At 41.5% G+C, this 18,665-nt stretch overlaps 1 protein-coding gene across 1 annotated transcript in view; it reads right to left on the bottom strand.

Annotated features, from left to right (window-relative positions):
* Positions 1-18,665, bottom strand: part of COL22A1 (collagen type XXII alpha 1 chain) — a gene marked incomplete at its 5' end in the record, with an annotated part of 219,589 nt that overhangs the window by 24,218 nt on the left and 176,706 nt on the right. Inside the window, 5 exons of the mRNA XM_075417222.1 lie at positions 387-440; positions 9,314-9,367; positions 10,902-11,015; positions 14,609-14,656; positions 15,117-15,161. Coding sequence (XP_075273337.1) covers positions 387-440; positions 9,314-9,367; positions 10,902-11,015; positions 14,609-14,656; positions 15,117-15,161 — 315 coding nt within the window. The remainder of the gene's footprint in view (positions 1-386; positions 441-9,313; positions 9,368-10,901; positions 11,016-14,608; positions 14,657-15,116; positions 15,162-18,665) is intronic.

Below are 18,665 nucleotides of genomic sequence, written 5' to 3'. Positions count from 1 at the left end.
CTAAAAGTAGTCATCCTTACATTCATCTTCTAGGACAACACTGGCTTTTTCAACCCAAAGACACCTGACATCCTGGATCTCATCTAGGCATTATCTGGGGAAATAACTAAAGCTTGGGTAATGTAGAGAATTGAATGCATCCAGTCCAGAGGTAAGGAAACAGATCATACAGGAAGGTTTTTATTGGAGATGGGGGGTGGAAGGCTGTGGAGGGTTGCTACAGTTCCACTCTTCACCATAGCCCATTTGAGCTTTATCGGTGATGAAGAGCTCCTGTCTTCCTCCTCTGCTTCTAAGAAGGGCATTCCTCTACTGACATCATAGGAATTATTGATGAAGGAACAATCACAGTGACGGCACTGTTGGAAAGCACATTCTGGTTTTACCTGTTCACCTTTTTCTCCTGCATCCCCAGTCACACCACGGTCTCCTTTAGCACCCTGATAATGACAAAAAAAGCCACTGAAACTCACTTATATTCAGTATTGTATCAGCTTTTTGACCTATTTCATAAAGCACTTGGACGTTTGAACATAAAACACATAAATTAGGAGTGAGTCCTACTTGCCCTCCTCTTAAATTCTTCCCTAGACTTTCACTACCAGTGTTGGAGCCAGGAATATATGTGAAATGGTCTTTGAGCAGACCCTGCACAGCCCTTTCTTTATGTTGTAGTCTCATGGACACGAAGAGGACTTACACATCCTTATAAAAGTAGACAGGTTGTTAGGAACTTCACTAAATCAGATCTTTGTAAGAAATCATCTGACCCAAGGAAGGCGTCCGCAGTATGAGTTAGTAATGTCCTCTCCCTTCAGGGACAGTAGCAATAAAAACAGCATTTCTAAGGTGCAATTAGAAAATTCATACCAGGTGTTAGAAATTGATTATAAAGATTGATTATAGAATAGAATAAAATCATAGAACTAGAACATAGATTCAGCTGTGTAAACACAGCTGTGTTAAGAAACCATACAATGTGTATGCGTGCAATTGGGATAGAAATTAATTGTATGGATTGTATCAAACAGAATTCACAGAAGAAGTCGAGATGACCCTGAAACCAAGCAAGGCCTGAAACCAGCGAGGGAGAATTCTACGAAGACAGAAGAATAGAAAGAACTTAATAAATGATGTACTTAAAGGAACGGAACGTTTGCCTAGAAACTTATGAAGATTCTAGACTTGATGCAATCAGTTTAATAAATGTATATAAACTGGTCTAGCGAGTTAAGCTTTACCACTCACTGAGGTGATGGCCCAACTCTGAGTGGTGAATAAAGCAAAACCTAGTGTAACCCACTCGTGTGAGGATAAAATTTTTAACAGAATTTGGCGACCCAGATGGGACACTAGGACACAGGAGATGGATACTCAGGATCTTTTCTGGGAACACCCGAGACCAACACTCAAAGCGCCAGCACAAAACAAAAGAACTAGGTGAGTCCGAGAGCTTTTGGTCTCGAGTGTGTTCAGAATGATTGCTGAGATTTTCTCTTGTGTTTAAATTTTGATTGAAGTATTTGATATGGGAACTACACCCAGCATTGAAAGGGGGACAACCCTTGCTGAAGTTTTAGAAAAATGGAGTAAGATACCTTTGTCTCAGACTTTGAAGAAAAAGAAATTGATATTATTATGTCAGGAGGAATGGCCATTTCTCACTAGAACTAGAGGAGGGGGACCTATGGATGTGTAGCCCCCTAAGGAAACTTTTAAGATACATAAGTTAAAATTATTCACAAAACTTTTAGAAGATACAGGAACTGAAGATATTGATTATTGGTGTATTTGGTATAATTGGGCCCAACAAAGAAGAAAACCTGCAGGTAATCATAACAATGGAGGTCGATTATCACCCTCTGCTCCCTTTGCTCCGGAGGCAGATGATGATAATTCTACCTCAAAAGGGATTAGAATGTATCCCATGAAACTGGATTACATTCCAAACCCTAGGGCTGGACCAGGAGCCCCACCAGAGGTCCCTGCAACCCAAGCCGTGGTAAGACATGAACCTTGGAAACAAGGAGATTTAGTAGCTTGGCAAGCAAAAATGCCAAGACTGCGAGATGATGCAGAAAAATGTGCTCAATTATTATCTGGCATCATAACTGATTATTTTCCTAATTGGAATGATGTAAGAACTCTCCTCCTAGAATTATTCCAACCAGATGAAAGAGAAAAATTTGAAGGAAGGAGCGAAGAACGACAGAAGCAAGAAGAGGAGAAACTGAAAGCAGAGAGGAAGAGAGAATGTAAAGAAAAAGAAAGAGAAATTGGCTTGCTCGCTGTAGCGATTGCTCAGAATTATAACCAAAGAGGAAGAGGCCGGGGATTTCCCCGAAGAGGAATCAGAGGAAGAGGCCAAAGAGGCAGAGGTTTTCCTCCCCCTGTTTCCCCATATTTTAACAATCCTAAATGTTTTTATTGTGGTAATTTATGTCATATACAGCGTGCATGTCCCTTGAGACCAGTGACTTCGGCAGTCGAAGTTAGAAACTACGGAGAAAGACCTCCCAGACCTCACTCACAGTAATTGATGGAAGCGGTTGGAGTTAAGGTAGATCATAACGGTCACGTCACAGCAAAGGTAAATGGTACTGTTGTCAATTTTCTAGTAAATACGGGAGCAACTATATCACTATTAAACTTTTTTTGTTCAGCAATTATCAGGAAAAAAAATAAAAGTAAATGGAGTGGTGGGAGGTAAGGAATTACCCCTTTCGCTTCCCCTTCCAGTGGTATTGGGAGGAAAAATGACTTGGGGAAAGTTTATTGTCTCCCCTGAAACACCTGTGTCTTTGCTGAGACGGGATTTGTTGCAAAAATTTAGCACTTGTATCTCTTTAACTCCAACTGGTATCCAATTAATAGTAATTGGCACGTCTTTAATCAAAATACCAGAAAATAAAAAGGAAGGAAAAAAGGTCCCTGAGGAACTCTCTGATATTCCTCATGAATTACGGAGCACTTCTGGAGATGAACTAGGGCTGTTAAAATCAGCTGAACCTGTGGTAATCCAAACAAAAGGAGGGACACCTACTTCCATTCGACAATATCCAATAGTTTCAGAAGCAATTCCTAGTATTGGTAAACAAACTGATAAATTCCTAAAAGAGGGAATTCTAAAAGAATGTAGGAGCCCTTATAATACCCCAATTTTACCTGTAAGTAAAAACAGGTTGGACAATGACGGAGACCCCGAATATAGGTTTCTTCAAGATTTATGAGCAGTTAATAAGCATGTCATTGCACCCCATCCAATTGTTCCAGGCCCAAGTTTAATATTAACTCAAATACCTCCTTGGGGCTAGTATTATACTGTGCTTGATTTAACAGGAGCCTTTTTTAGTATACCAATAGCAGAACAAAGTCAACATATTTTTGCCTTTACCTGGCAAGGAAAACAGTTAACCTGAACACGATTGCCACCAGGTTTTACTAGTTCACCCACTATTTTCTCTCAGATTTTGAAAAATGATTTACAAGATTTAAATTTTCCCTGTTTGTCTGTTTTGATACAATACGTGAAGGATCTTTTACTTTTGAGTAAGACAAAAGAAAATTGTATACGTGATACTAAATATTTGTGTTGTCAATTGGTGCAGAAGGGTCATCGAGTCTCTCCATCCAAACTGCAGTTTTGCAAGACTAAGGTAAAGTACCTGGGATTTTTATTAAGTCCGGGAAAAAGAGAAATTGATCCTGAAAGAGTTAAAATAATACAGGAACTGCCAAGACCTACCACTAAGAAGCAGTTAAGGGGATTTTTAGGGCAAGTTGGATTTTGCAGACCTTGGATCCCTAGATTTAGTGAAATAGCAAAACCGTTGCATGAAGCAACTAGGAATGAGGAGGTGGAACCTATAGCATGGGGATCTGAAAGAGAAAAAGCTTTTCGGACACTAAAGAATGCATTATTGAATGCCCCAACATTAGGACTCCCTGATTATTACCAAACCCTTTAAAATTTGTTGTGATGAGATAAAGGGAACAGCCAAAGGAATTTTAGTCCAAACTTTAGAGCCTCATGAACGACCAGTAGCTTATTTTTCAACTACGTTAGATCCTATAGTAAAAGGAACTCCGTTTTGTATCCGAACAATTGCAGCTACAGCTGAGATGGTAGAAAAATCTAGGTCAATTGTTTTAGGACATACACTAACCGTATGCATGCCCCATGAGGTGGAAATTTTGTTCACCCCAAAGAGCACATCATTATGAATTGGTATTGTTATTAGCTGACAATTTGAAATTGGAAAGGTGCAACATGCTTAACCCTGCCACACTGTTACCTTTGCCAACTGATGGTGAAAAAGATACTCATGACTGTACGCAAATTTTAACATTTACTAGCAAATCTCGAGACGACATAACAGATCAACCACTTGATAACCCAGAGATGAGTCTTTTCACAGATGGATCATCATATTATGCTAAAGAACGATGGGTTGTGGGGTTTGCGGTGACGACAGAAACAACAGTATTAATTGCTGGACCTCTACCTTTGTCTCTGGGAGCGCAACGTGCGGAAATTGTTGCACTGACAGAAACAGCCAGGTATGCAAAAGGGAAAAAAGTGAACATTTATACTGACTCAAAATATGCTTTTAGATTGTGTCATGCAACAGGTGCCCTCTGGAAAGAGACAGGATTTCTAACTTCAGCAGGAAAAACGATTGCTTATGGAAAGCAGATAAAAGATTTACTGGAAGCAATTCAATTGCCGACAGCTTTAGCTGTAATATATATTAAAGCTCACACAGAAAAACAAGACGCCGTCTCAAGAGGTAACCACTTGGCTGATCAAGCAGCCCGAGCAGCTGCTAGGCATTGCAACCTTCTTATGGCTGCACTGCAAACAAAGGAATAATGGACAAGCCCACCGGACATGTACCAACTCTATGAATCCTTAAACGAAGATGAACGATCCTTATGGGAATGACTAGGAGCTCAAAGGCAAGGAGAGCAATGGATTTTGAACACCTCTGTTGCCAAAAAAGGTATTTATTACCCTTAACCCGTTGGTTCCATGAGAAAACTCATGGAGGACCGGAGAGCAGAGCCTCCCAAATTCAAAGACTGTGGGCAGCACCAGGAATTTAAGCTGCAGCACAAAGAGTTTGTGAGAATTGTAAACTCTGCAAGCAATATGCTACATTGCGAATTAACCCATCATAAGGTAAAAGGCCTCTGGCCACCTTTCCTTTTCAAAAGCTCCAAATTGATTATGCTGAGATGCCTAAAACTCTGGGTTATGCATACTTGTTAGTGATTGTAGATCAGTTATCCGGATGGGTAGAAGCTTTCCCAACAAGAAAGAATGATTCAAAATCAGTAGTTAAGAAGTTAAGATTTTGTTAAAAGAATTAATTCCACGATATGGCATTCCAGAAATAATTGACTCAGATAGGGGAGCACACTTTATGGCAGCTATTTTGGTTCAAATATATCATGCTTTAGGAATTAGACAACAATTACACACCCCTTATCATCCGGAGTCCTCTGGACAAGTAGAAAAGATGAATAGAACTATTAAAGAGAAGTTAGTAAAGATTTGTAAACAAACTGAATTAAAGTGGCCAGAAGCTTTGAACTTAGTTTTATGGGATAGTAGAAACACTCCAAGAAAACCTGTAGGAGTGTCCCCTGCAGAAATTCTTTTTGGTAGAATTCTTGCTGTTCCGGGAACTTATGTTCTGGCAAAAACTAGCCTTTTGGATGGAGATGAGCAAATCACTCAATACCTTTTGTACCTTCAGGATTCTTTTTCCCAGATGAGAAATCATGCTTATTGGTATCAAGGTATATCTCCTGAAGTCCAGGTATTCTTTTTTGTAATAATCGTTGTTTGTCTGTTTGTAATTTTTCAATGTATACTAACTTGTTTAATGTCAATCAGTAAGAAGTATCAAAAAAAAGTTTAGAAATATAATAATTAGTAATTGCAGGAATGCAATAAAAACAAAGGAGGGAATGTTAGAAATTGATTATAAAGATTGATTATAGAATAGAATAAAATCATAGAACTAGAACATAGATTCAGCTGTGTAAACACAGCTGTGTTAAGAAACCATACAATGTGTATGCGTGCAATTGGGATAGAAATTAATTGTATGGATTGTATCAAACAGAATTCACAGAAGAAGTCGAGATGACCCTGAAACCAAGCAAGGCCTGAAACCAGCGAGGGAGAATTCTACGAAGACAGAAGAATAGAAAGAACTTAATAAATGATGTACTTAAAGGAACGGAACGTTTGCTTAGAACCTTATGAAGATTCTAGACTTGATGTAATCGATTTAATAAATGTATATAAACTGGTCTAGCGAGTTAAGCTTTACCACTCACTGAAGTGATGGCCCAACTCTGAGTGGTGAATAAAGCAAAACCTAGTGTAACCCACTCATGTGAGGATAAAATTTTTAACACCAGGAAAGTGCCCCGCTCTTTCTTTCTCTATTTCTGTCCTAGTAAAAGCAGAACAGAGGCAGCTAACTCACATGTAGATGTCTGTACTATCACTTCTCAAAGTCAGGCAAGATGAGTCTCACATAGTGAAAAATACTGCGATGATGGAGAACTAATTATCAACAATGAATTACTGGCCATGGAAATAATACTCTGGTTTACTACATGAGAGCTAGGACATAGGTCAGGGAGGGAGGGCTGCTGTTCACTAATTAAAGAGGCCTAATTCATATTGCCAGAAGGCATGAAGCTGCTCATGAGCAAAGATCTCATTTACAAGCTCGAGAAGTGAGCTTGTGTGAACCTCATAAGGTTCAGCAAGGCCAAGTGCAAGGTCCTGCACATGGGTCGGGCAATCCCCAGTATCGATACAGGCCAAGGCATGAAGGGGTTAGGAGCAGCCCTGCTGAGGAGGACTTGGGGGTGCTGGTGGGTGAAAAGCTGGACATGAGCTAGCAATGTGCGCTTGCAGCCGAGAAGGCCAACTTTATTGCTCTCTACAACTACCTGAAAGGAGGTTGTAGTGAGACAGGTATTCATCTCTTCTCCCAGGTAACTAGTGATAGGATGAGAGGCAATGGCTTCAAGTTGCATCAGGGGAGGTTTAGATTAGATACTAGAAAAAATTTCTTCACTGAAAGAGTGGCCAGGCATTGGAACAGGCTGTCCAGGGAGGTGGTTGAGTCCCCATCCCTGGAGATGTTTAAAAAATGTGTAATGTGACACTTTGGGATATGGTTTAGCAGGCATGGTTGTGTTGAGTGGATGGTTGGACTCAATGATCTTAGAGGTTTTTTCCTATGATTCTATGATTCTGTGATTCATATCCCAGGCTTCATCAAAAGCAGCATGTACAGCAGGTCGAGGGAGGTGATTCTGCCCCTCTATCACTCCGGTGAGACCCCACCTGGAGTCCTGTGTCCAGCTCAGCACAAGAAGGACGTGGACTTCTTGGAGCAGGTCCAGAGAAGGCCACAGAAATGGTCTGAGGGCTGAAGCACCTCTGCTGTGAGGAGAGGCTGAGAGAATTGTTCAGCCTGGAGAAGAGAAGGCTGTGGGGAGGCCTTATTGTGGCTTTTCAGCACTTAATGGGGGCCTATGAGAAAGATGAGGACAAACGTTATAGCTGAGCCTGTTGCAATAGCACAAGGGGTAAAGTTTTTAAACTAAGTGAGAGTAGATTCAGACTAGATATAAGGAAGAAATATTTTACAAGGAGGGTGGTGAAACACTGGCACAGGTTGCCCAGAGAGGTGGTATATGGCCCATCTCTTGAAATATTCAAGCTCAAGTTGGATGGGCCTTTGAGCAACCTGATCTAGTTAAAGACGTCCCTGCTTATTTCAGGAGGGCTGGACTAGACAACCTTTAAAGGTCCTTCCCAGCTCAAATTATGCTATCATTCTATGATTCTGTGATCTGCAGTTCTTCTGCTCTGTTTCCGAATGCGACCTAATAGTAGTTTGGATGATGTTAGTAAGGACAATAACCTATGTTTTCAAAAGTGCAGAGCTCTTTGGGTCTTTCAGTGCGAGGATCCTCCTAGTGGATTTAGAAATAAGTCACAAAGGCTGTCTTTGTGTTTTCACCTTCTTGGGGGTCTTGCAATATTTTCTTTTAGCATTTGCGCATGCTGTGAATCTGCCTTTTCATTTAATACATGTTAGACTATTTATTAATTACTTGATTTTACTGGATATACAGGTACAGTTTATAATTAGTCCTGTTACTTCATCCTGTCATTCAGTTTTACTGCCCAAATCTCTGCTTTCTCATAGCATGCAAGAAAGCAGCAGATGTGGTATGTCGCAGGCTGCGTGGCGTTTCTGCCAGTTATTGACTTTACGGGTTGCTAATTCTTTTGCAAATTTTATCCTGGAACTTTCATTTTGATCAACCCTATATTTACTTTTGAGACTACTGCTCTCCCCATGACACTTTTAATTGCAAGATATAAAATTGAACCATGAATCTCTATTATCTTGTCCTACACTCTAATAAGTGCAAGTACAAAGATGTCAAAATAAAATGTTGTTTTAGACAGTAGGTCAGTAATGCAGGGAAGTCTGGAGGAAACTGTGCTCCATCATGAAATCACCTTATCTCTCCCTCCATTGATTTGTTTTGATTTGTCACATTAAGTAGTCATAAAGGTTTTGATTGTTACCAGGCACTGCCATTGTGAGCAGACTGATGACAGACCTCTTAATGGGAAATGCTTGAAATGTGACATTACTGGAATCCTTCAGACACTGGAAGTTTTATGCTGGGCTATGTCCCTAGACCATGAGGGAGAAGTATATAGCTGAAACAAGGAGTTCTTCCTATAATGTGTTTCAGGAAATATTCAGCATCTGTGGATGAAACCACCATGGCAGATAGTGTATACAAAGCCCAGCAGCCCATTGCATCACTCTTAATTTGAAGTGATTCAAGCATATAGAATTCAAACAGGAGAGGAACATGCAGGGTGTCTACCGCCGAGGCTTTAATTTCTGCCTCACCTGGTTTGAGTTGGAACATACTCTAAAGCCCTTACCTCTCACCAAAATCCCGATGACACGAAATTCAACATCAAGAATCAAGCTTTTCACTTTTGTGTATGTGTGTGTGAATAAAGGAATAGTAGAAGACTGTACTGAAGTGAAAGAGTGTTCATGTGGGAAGCTGTGCAGGTCTGTGTGCCAGTGGCACTTCAGTGAATTTCCAGCACAACGCCCACCCAACAGGCCAGTCCTAACCCCTTTACAGAGAGATGAGTGCCACCAAGATCCTGCTTCAGGCACCATACTAACTAGTCACAAAGAAGTTTTCATTAGACAACTTAAGGAAACCAACCAACCTTTGGGCCATCCAGCCCAGGTGGGCCTGCAGGACCTCTGGGACCAGCATTCCCCTGCAACACAGAAGAGGTAGAGGTAAACACTAGTTTCTTGCAGACCAAAAAGGCAGAGTGTGACAACAGTGACCCCTCATTGCTAGAACCATAGAGTCGAGAGGGCTATGTTTGCATTCAGCGTTATAGACTTCTTTGTGCTCCAGCACATACTGTGCTGGTCAATATTGTTATGTTCACATACATCATCAGACAGGCTCATCAGCACAACATTATGTATATCCCTAAGGCAGTAGTTGGCTCTTTCACAAACAAGCTAGCTCTTAAGAAAACTCTGTGCTTGTATTGTATCTGTCCATTGCTATGAGACATGGTCACAGCTGGAAACACAAGACCTCAAGGGTAAACCATAACCCGGGTGCCTCACAGGTATTTAGTACAAGCGAAGATCCCTCCTGAATGAGCCTTTAACTTACCTTGTGGAGACCCACCTGGAACAGTGTGTGCAAGACCCTGGTTAATTAGAATAATAACATTCTGTATGTGGCTTTTTACAGGATTGATTAGTTTCCTGGAACAACAGTAGGAACTGTATTTTCCTTTCCCAGATTCCCTCTTTCAGTTCAAATGGGATGCATCAAAACACACCATGGACAGATGAGTCAAATTCTCAGTTACACCGCAGACTTTTTCACTCAATCATATGCCCTTAAAAGAACTGGAGAGAGACCCACTAGGATGACAGATAAAGTAAAACTAAAACTAAGAATGTTAGAAGAGGATTTCTAGGGTTATGAATAATAAAGGATCTTTGGATAGCAGAAAATCATCACTTTTGCTCTCATCCTGTTCTTACAAGCTACTAAAAAGGTTAAGGGATTGATTTCAGTGTGTGTCACTTATTAAGACCCCTTAACCTCCTTTTATTTCAAGTCTGCAAATTTGTGTGTCTGAAACAGCAGCTACTCCTAGCTCTTTCCCTCAAGCATTCTTATAGCCAACAGATAATCCATGTAATGATTACTGATGTACCAGCAATGTACTCCACTCAATCCTCAGTCACTGATCTTTATTTTCCTTCTCACACACCACAGTCATTTCTCCTTCTGAACAATGAGCATGACTGAAAACACATTTCTGGGTTGTTTGGTGTCTCCCATAGAAGAGACGGTGGACAGGATAAGAGATATTTTGCATTCCTAGATTCCTTACTATTCTGGGAACCAGCATGTCCTGTACCCTGAGCTTTGAATTACAGAAATATGGAGAACTTCACCCACTTCTACTTTCATGACTTCTAAAAGGCTTAAACAATATCGGGAGGGAAAAACACAAGTGCCACTACGGAAGTCCTTCTGGCACAGAGAAGTCATCCAAAGATACTTGTGTCACCAAAAGCAAGGCAGAGATGGCCTTGGCTTATCTATAGTCCTAGTAGCAGCTGAAATACAGTCCATTGACCCCACAGACATCTGTAAAAGAATCAGCAGGTTGTTGATGAAAAAAAAATAAAAAATCAACCATCTAAAAATATTATAATAAAAAACAAGTTTACACCACATCCAAGGCATGGTCACTTCCCTAGCTCTCTTACCATTTTTCCATCCTGGCCGTCTCTACCTGGCGGTCCTCGGAGACCTTTATCACCTTTGAAACCTGGGATGCCTGGCAGTCCTGGTGGGCCAGGAGGACATTCACTGCACACGTCCTGTGAGAGAACATGGAGAAATAAATTAGTAATGGATTGAAGGTGCCTGCAGACACCCATTACAAATGCAGCAGTGTTGGTAGTGGTAAAACAAATAGGTCTTTGCAGTTTGACCACTCTGGCAAGTATCTGAGTTACTTTGCCATACAGAACTGAAGTGAAGGCAGTGTGTAGCAGAGCAAGGGTCAGCGGCTGAGTTCACACAAACTCCCATTGGGAGTCTCCTATCAGTTCTAGTTGGACAGGTCCTAACTGATCATCCAGGATCAACAAACTAAGTAAAAGCTCTTCCAGTGGGACAGCCACAAAGCAAGGCTACCAAGAGCAAACTTGTTTTGAAGCTACAAGACAACTAGAAAACTGTGTCTCCACCAGTTTGAAAGAGCTGGGTTACTGTGCAGAGGACAGATTACTAGGGAAAACTCAGGTGCGCCATAATATCGGGAAGAGTGCTCTGCAAGGGAAACTATATTCAGCAGCTAGCATGGCCAAGGAGAACTCATCTGATGGAGTTCCTGAAGACTAAGTGAGTGTCACAGTATCCTAGCCAAATTCTGTCATTAGCACATCCCTCCTTCCAAAACTCTTTGAAACATCGTAGAACTATAGAATGCTTTGGGTTGGAAGGGACCTTTAGAGGTCATCTAGCCCAACACCCCTGCAGTGAGCAGGGACATCTTCAACTAGACCAGGTTGCTCAGAGCCCTGTCCAACCTGGCCTGGAATGTTTCCAGGAATGGGGCCTCCGCTACTTCTCTGGGAAATTTGTTCCAGTGTTTCACCACAGAAAAAAAAAAAAATTTTTCTGTTCACAAAAAATTTCTTTCTTATATCTATTCTGAATCTACCCTCTCTCAGTTTAAAGCCATTGCTTCTTGTCCTATTGCAACAAGCCCTGCTAAAAGTATTTTTCCCATCTTTCCTACAGGCCCCCTTCAGGTACTGAAAGGCTGCTACAAGGTCTCCTGCAGTCTTCTCCAGGCTGAACAGCCCCAACTCGCTCAGTGTTTCCTCACAGCAGAAGTGCTCCGGCCCTTGGATCATCTTTATGGCCCTCCTCTGGACCCGCTCCAACAGCTCCATGTCCTTCTTGTGCTGGGGACTCCAGAGATGGATGCAGTAATCCAGGTGGGGTCTCACCAGAGTGGACTAGATAGGCAGAATCACTTCCCTCGACCTGCTGGCCACGCTTCTTTTCATGCAATCCAGGATATTGTTGGCCTTCTGGGCTGCAAGAGCACATTGGTGGCTCATATCTAGCTTTTCATCCACCAGTATCCCCAAGTCCTTCTCGGTAGGGCTGGTCTCAATCCCCTCATCCCCCAGCCTCTATTGACAGAAGGGGTTTCCCTGACCCATATGCAGGACCTTGCACCTGGCCTTGTTGAACCTCATGAGCTTGTCCAGGTCCCTTTGGATGGCATCCCGTCCTTCTGGTGTGTCAGTGGTACCAGTCAGCTTGGTGTCATCTGCAAACTTGCTGAGGGTGCACTCGACCTCGCTGTCCAAATCATTGCTGAAAAAGTTAAGCAGCAGTGGTCCCAGTACAGACCCCTGAGGGACACCACTTGTCACCGGTGTCCATTTGAACATCGAACTGTTGACCACTACCCTCTGGCTGCGACCTTCCAACCAATTCCTCATCCACCTAACAGTCCACCCATCAAATCCATATTTCTCCAATTTAAAGTCTCAGCAGTCTTTACATTTCTCCTGTCCTTAGGAAATGAAATACCATGAATACGACATTTCCATTTCAAAGGCAGACACCCTTCAGCAGAACAGGAGTGAATCCTGCCTATAAGAGACAGTGTAGCCCAACAGACAGATCATCAGGCCAATGTCATGGTTTAACCCGACTGCCAGCAACTAGGACCAGACAACATCTTGCTCACCCCTTCCCTTCCCACCAGTGGGATGGGGAGGAGAACGGTCAAAAGGGAAAACTCGTGGGTTGAGATAATGACAGTTTAATAACACAACAAAGGAAATACTACTACTAATAATAATAATAATGAATGTGTAAAACAAGCTAGACACAATACAATTTTTTTCTCACTGCCCAACAACTGATATTCAGCCATTCCCTGAGCAGCTGTCACAGAACCCAGCACTCGTAGATTCGCAGAACTCCTGAAAAAGTTTGACCTCACGGAAAAGTTCAAACTCTCAGAAAAAGAGGAGAATTCCTGCCACCTGGCCAAGCCCCATTTATAAACTGAGCATGGTGTCTATGGTATGGAAGATTTCAATTGGCCAGCTTGGGCTCCCTTCCAGCTCCTGCACAGCTGCTCATTAGCCAAACACAGGAAACTGGAAAGGGTCCTTGATTTCTTACCAACAACTAAAAACATCGCTGTTATCAACATTCTTCTCATATTAAATCCAAAACACAGCAGCTACTGGGAGGAAAATTCACTCTATCTCAGCTGAAACCAGGACAGCTGTGAATTAGGAGGCCTTGCTCCAACACCCAACTTTGTCAATGATCCATTGCAAAGCTGAGGGGTTAACTGTTTTTCTAAGCCTCAGTCCCTTCCTGCAAATTTATCTACTTATAAGTGCTTGAGAGACACACAGAAGAACAGAGACCTTATTTCATCTGGGATCTTAAGGTGCTGCTTTATGTAGAGCTGTATGAAGCATGGAGTGAAAAAGTACCAAACAGAATGAATATGCAAGGCATATAAGTGTCTTGAACTGTAACATAATCAAAGGAAGAAAACAAAGGAACATCAAAATGACATACTGTACCCAAGACTCAGTCCCTAGCTACAGTCCTGATCAGAAATGCCAAATAATACGATACAGTGAGCTCTCTGGAAAAATACTTGGCTCCTTAAGAAAGACAGGTCTTCAGCAAAGGCATTTCACAGTAACAATCCTAAAAGGGTTCTTTTGTTAAGGAGGTTGGTAGAGAAAGACATTTTTTCAGTTTCTTTTAATCAATAAGAAAAGGTTTCTTGCCATGTCCCAAGACCACTTAAAAATCTCCCAACTCAGTCCATTTGAATCTGTAAAGATTTTGCAGTCAGCACCTACCAAATACTGACTCGTTTCCCGGACAACTCTCTACATGGAGAGCAAAATCAGACAGATCATGACTTTTCAAACATAGGTGCATCTGGGGTTAATTACCTGCATCCTTTTAGATACACTATGCAAACTGACTTTGCACCCACAGTTCAAACCTACTCCAGTCACTGTTGAAGGTATATGTGAAAAATCAGACATCTTACTAAAATGGTTTCCATTTCTTGTTTTCGATAATACAACTTGGCAATGTTTATTTCTCCTTGGGAACACAGGCCTCAGAAAGAGCTGAAAAAGCCTCAGAGCTTTTGTGATGTACACCATGTTATAAAGATCTTTGTAGGTCATATCACTGCTGGGGATGCTCAAAAGGCATTGGATTTTGATCTCCAGCATGTGCTCTATTGTCCCAGCACCAGTGCAAGTAGGAGACCTGCAAGTTTCAAGTTTCGACAGTGTTTAAAGGCACCTTTCACACTAGCTCACACACTTTCCCATCACAGAGTGTTAGTTAAGTCTGAATCAAACATAAACTCCCACCATCATCAAAGACTGATTACCTTTACTAAGAGATTTATGTCCTCTGGAGAGAGCAGGGGTGAGGAACCCTGTAGAATGAGAAATTCATTATGTCAGGCAATTTTAAAAGACATTAAGGTATACAAAATTTTCCTAAACATGTTTATGGACTCTCATTGGTTTCCCTTGCCCTGCCTAACCCTCACTGGGCCAAACACATACTTGCTTGCCTACATTATCAATGCACTTCATCATGTGTGAGATGAGTTGAAGTACTCATATACAGGAAATGCGGTTCTTGCTGAGGGTATTGCATGGTGGTGTTAAGAAATTGCCTTTAAAATTTTGGCTTTTATTTACATGCAGGATATCCAGTTATTTGCATACTGTTCCAAAGCCATCACAGATATTAATGGTTCTTAGTGTTTTTCCAGTTGCTCTGCTCTGAAGAGCAGCAGTGGAAATGCACTAAACTGCACTTCTGAGGTGAGGTGTACTGGTGGAAACTGAGTTAAAAGGAAGAAGTAATATAGAAGTGAAGTCACATACTGGTTTCCCAGGAGGTCCTCTTTCTCCTGGATTTCCAGGTAGACCCTACAGATCAAAAGAAAGAAAAATTTGTGAAATTGTCATGCAATAACCTCCTGGCTGCACTTTGCTGAGTGCTCTGGACTAGCGCACATTTCTACTTTCTGTCACTGAGTACCAATGCTCCTTGCACATGATGAACAGTAAACTCCTTAAACTTCTACAATTTTAGAAGTTGTCTCTCTCGATTTTTTGCCATATCTTAATCATGTCCTCTGAACCCCTCCTAAATCTCGCTTATTTTCCTTATGACCCTATTAAATTCATTTGAGTCACAAAGACTGAAATTGCTTTAGCTTGTCACTTGGTCAAAGAAAACACGATGAACTGCAGTAATGTGAAGGATAAAGCTTTAAATCCCTGAAGACAGCTGTAACATGCAAAATGAAGATCTTGCTTTGCACGAACCTTGCAAATAGGTCTCTTGCACCTGAAATAGAAATGAGCCAGTTTTTTTCTATGTTTGTTTGCTTGTTTCTTTGTTTGTGGGGCTGTATTTATATCAGTTTTCATGAGATGAAGGCATAGAAATAAACAGCATCCTTAGAATTTAAGGTCCATGAAGTCATGGTTTGGAAAAGGGATACACCTCCCTCCCCTCCAAAGGACATCTCTTGCTTGTCATTAGCAAGTCATTATTCTGTTAAAATACACCCATCAAATGAGAAACAAAACAAAACAAATAAGAAGTTTGGTTCTGAATCTTGGCATGAAGTAATGCTCACGTGGGAAACTGAATCCTTTGAACAGCACGGTTGGTCACTGCCCAGACGGTGAAAGAAATCTGCACTGCAAGGATCCTTGCAGTAGTTTTTTAAGTTGGACTGGGTAAGATTTTCCCAAACCATTCTCTGCTAAGTTCCTGTATCCAGCTGGCCCATCACCCTGTGTCATTACTCAAGCACATGCATGTTCTATCAATCTTGAGTACCTTAAAGAACAAACAAAATGGCTTCTAACTATAATAACCACATAAAAAAGCTGTCCTATGTGACCATTTTTGCGTCTGCAGGAACGGTTTCTACTGACCATTTAAAAACATCTTCTCTGTATTCAGTTTGATTCATTCTGCAGCAGGACCTACCTGGAGAGGTCTCTGGGATGGTGCCGGATTCCTCACCAGATGTTAATCATCACACTGCAGACAGGAATAGCAGCTTTCAATCAGCCTAGGCTCAGCAGAGGCTACCTAGGGGACTCTCTGAGACAGTCCAAAGTTTCCACGTGGAAAGCTCTTTTAAAAATTGGTCAAATGCTTTGTCAGCAAGGAGACTAGGCGTTCTGCCAATCACCTTGTCTGAAGTTGGTCCATTGTCTCAAATCAGTTCATTATATTCTTTATGTAGACAACCAGATGGGGAGTTACTTGGCTACCTGGAGATTAACAACTAAAGTGCACTGGGTGTGCACACAGGAAAAATTGTGATATCCTGCTACAAAATAATTATAGCTATAGAGCAAACTTGAATTTCATCCTTGTCTCTCACTTATAACTTAAATTCCGTACTTCTTGCTAGAGAAGAGAGAAAATGGGAAAATATATTGATTGTTCTTGAAAATGTGTTAACTGTTCTGGTCTTGTTTAACATCTTCATCAATGATCTGGATGAGGGGATTGAGTGTTCCCTCAGTAAGTTTGCAGATGACACCAAGCTGGGCAGGAGTGTCGATCTGCTCGAGGGTAGGAAGGCTCTGCAGAGGGATCTGGACAGGCTGGATCGATGGGCCAAGGCCAACAGTATGAGGTTCAACAAGGCCAAATTCCGGGTCCTGCACTTGGGTCACAACAACCCCATGCAATGCTACAGGCTTGGGGAGGAGTGGCTAGAAAGATGCCCAGCAGAAAAGGACCTGGGGGTGTTGGTTGACAGCCAGCTGAACATGAGCCATCAGTGGAGGAATGGTGGTGTTGGGTGGATGGTTGGACTTGATGATCTTAGAGGTCTTTTCCAACCTATTATTCTATGATTCTATTATTCTTTTTCTATGTCCACATTAAACACTTCCGGGTGAACAACAACCCTTCAGTTACCTTGACTTTCTAAGACATGAATATTAAACATGAACTGAAGTGGAGCTAAAGTGCAACTGAAGCAGTACTGAAGTCCATGCACGGAAGCTTATTTCTTGATAAGCTAAACCTTCTGTAGGTGAGAACCAAGAGAAGGCAAGGTGTGAAGGAGATTCTTAGCTTATAATTCCCCACAAATGTCCTTCTTATGAATTAAGTACATATAAGAAAACATTATAATCATTTATAGTTTTGCTTCTTCCACAGAGCACCAATGTGGTTGTCAGAAGATTGCGGGATGTTCCCGAAGTTCTTTCTCTTTCACAGATGCCAATTGTCAAGTCATGTATTCAGCATCCTCTCCATTGTGGTTCTCAACCACTTCTGCAAGTGGGAAGAGGGCTGCGTAAATAACAATTTAACAGATCTTGTATTACCAGACCTACTTTGTTCAGGAAGACTCACACAGCACTTTCTTTAAGGAGTGTGATGCAAAGCAAATACATGAGCCATAAGAATCATCCTGAATCAGATAGCAATGCAGAAAAGACAATTCAGAAATGTCTTTCATGATGACTATTGAAGTAGCTATAAATAAGCTATTTCTACCATAGGGCTCACTGACAACCTTTTTCTTAGGGATCTGAAACATGACATGGTACTAACAGTGGAATCTGAGCATTTAAAGAAGATTTATTTAAAGAAGAACATAGGAAAAGACTGCTTAGTTATGAGAAAAGATACAAAAGAAGAGAGTGACTAAAACTGAAATCCTGGGAAAGATTTAAGCATTGTTGTGATATCCACATGGTATCAGATTGCCTGGAGACAAAAAGGGAAGGACCTATTTTCTTGAACACTGTATGATGTGGAGCTGGTGATGCCTTTAACAGGGTGCAAATAAGCCAGGATAAGACATGAAGCTATGTGCCATGGCTGACAGATCTGAAAACCGCTGCCTCCCCAGGAAAAGTCAAACAGTTGAAAGGTACAAGACTGCAAGAAGAGAGTGTCCTTTGAGAAGGACTTGTCTGAACTGAAACGAACAAACCAGATGTAGGATGGTCGCACTTCAGCATGCTCCATTATCAGAGAACAGGCAACAGGAAGCAGAGTCCAAAGTAGAAGAAAGATTGCTGGACTGTAGAGGCCTGGAGTTAGAAGAAGCTGACAACAAGAGCCAAGCTGCAAACAACGCTCAGAACAGAATGAAAATGCTAGAGGGAAGGTGCAGAGTCTGCAAAATCTGACAGACAGGAATGGTCTCTAACTATGAAGTGATGGGAACTGTGCAAATGATATGCTGAAAATTGATGCTCAGATGAGTGATGTCCGTGTAAATAAAAGAAAGAGAATAAGGAAGCCAGTCACATAGGCTTATGGTGGCATAGTTCTATTACAGGACTGAAAATTAAACGTGAAATGCAATAGCGTAATAGCTTGAACAGGTTATAAGTCCCAGGAATAAAAAGCCAATAGCAGGTTAATAAGTGTACTCT

This window comes from Opisthocomus hoazin, chromosome 3 (genome assembly GCF_030867145.1).
Source record: "Opisthocomus hoazin isolate bOpiHoa1 chromosome 3, bOpiHoa1.hap1, whole genome shotgun sequence".
Lineage (NCBI taxonomy): Eukaryota > Metazoa > Chordata > Aves > Opisthocomiformes > Opisthocomidae > Opisthocomus > Opisthocomus hoazin.
The sequence above is the reverse complement of the archived record's forward strand: the minus strand, read 5'-3'. Positions and strand labels throughout refer to the sequence as shown.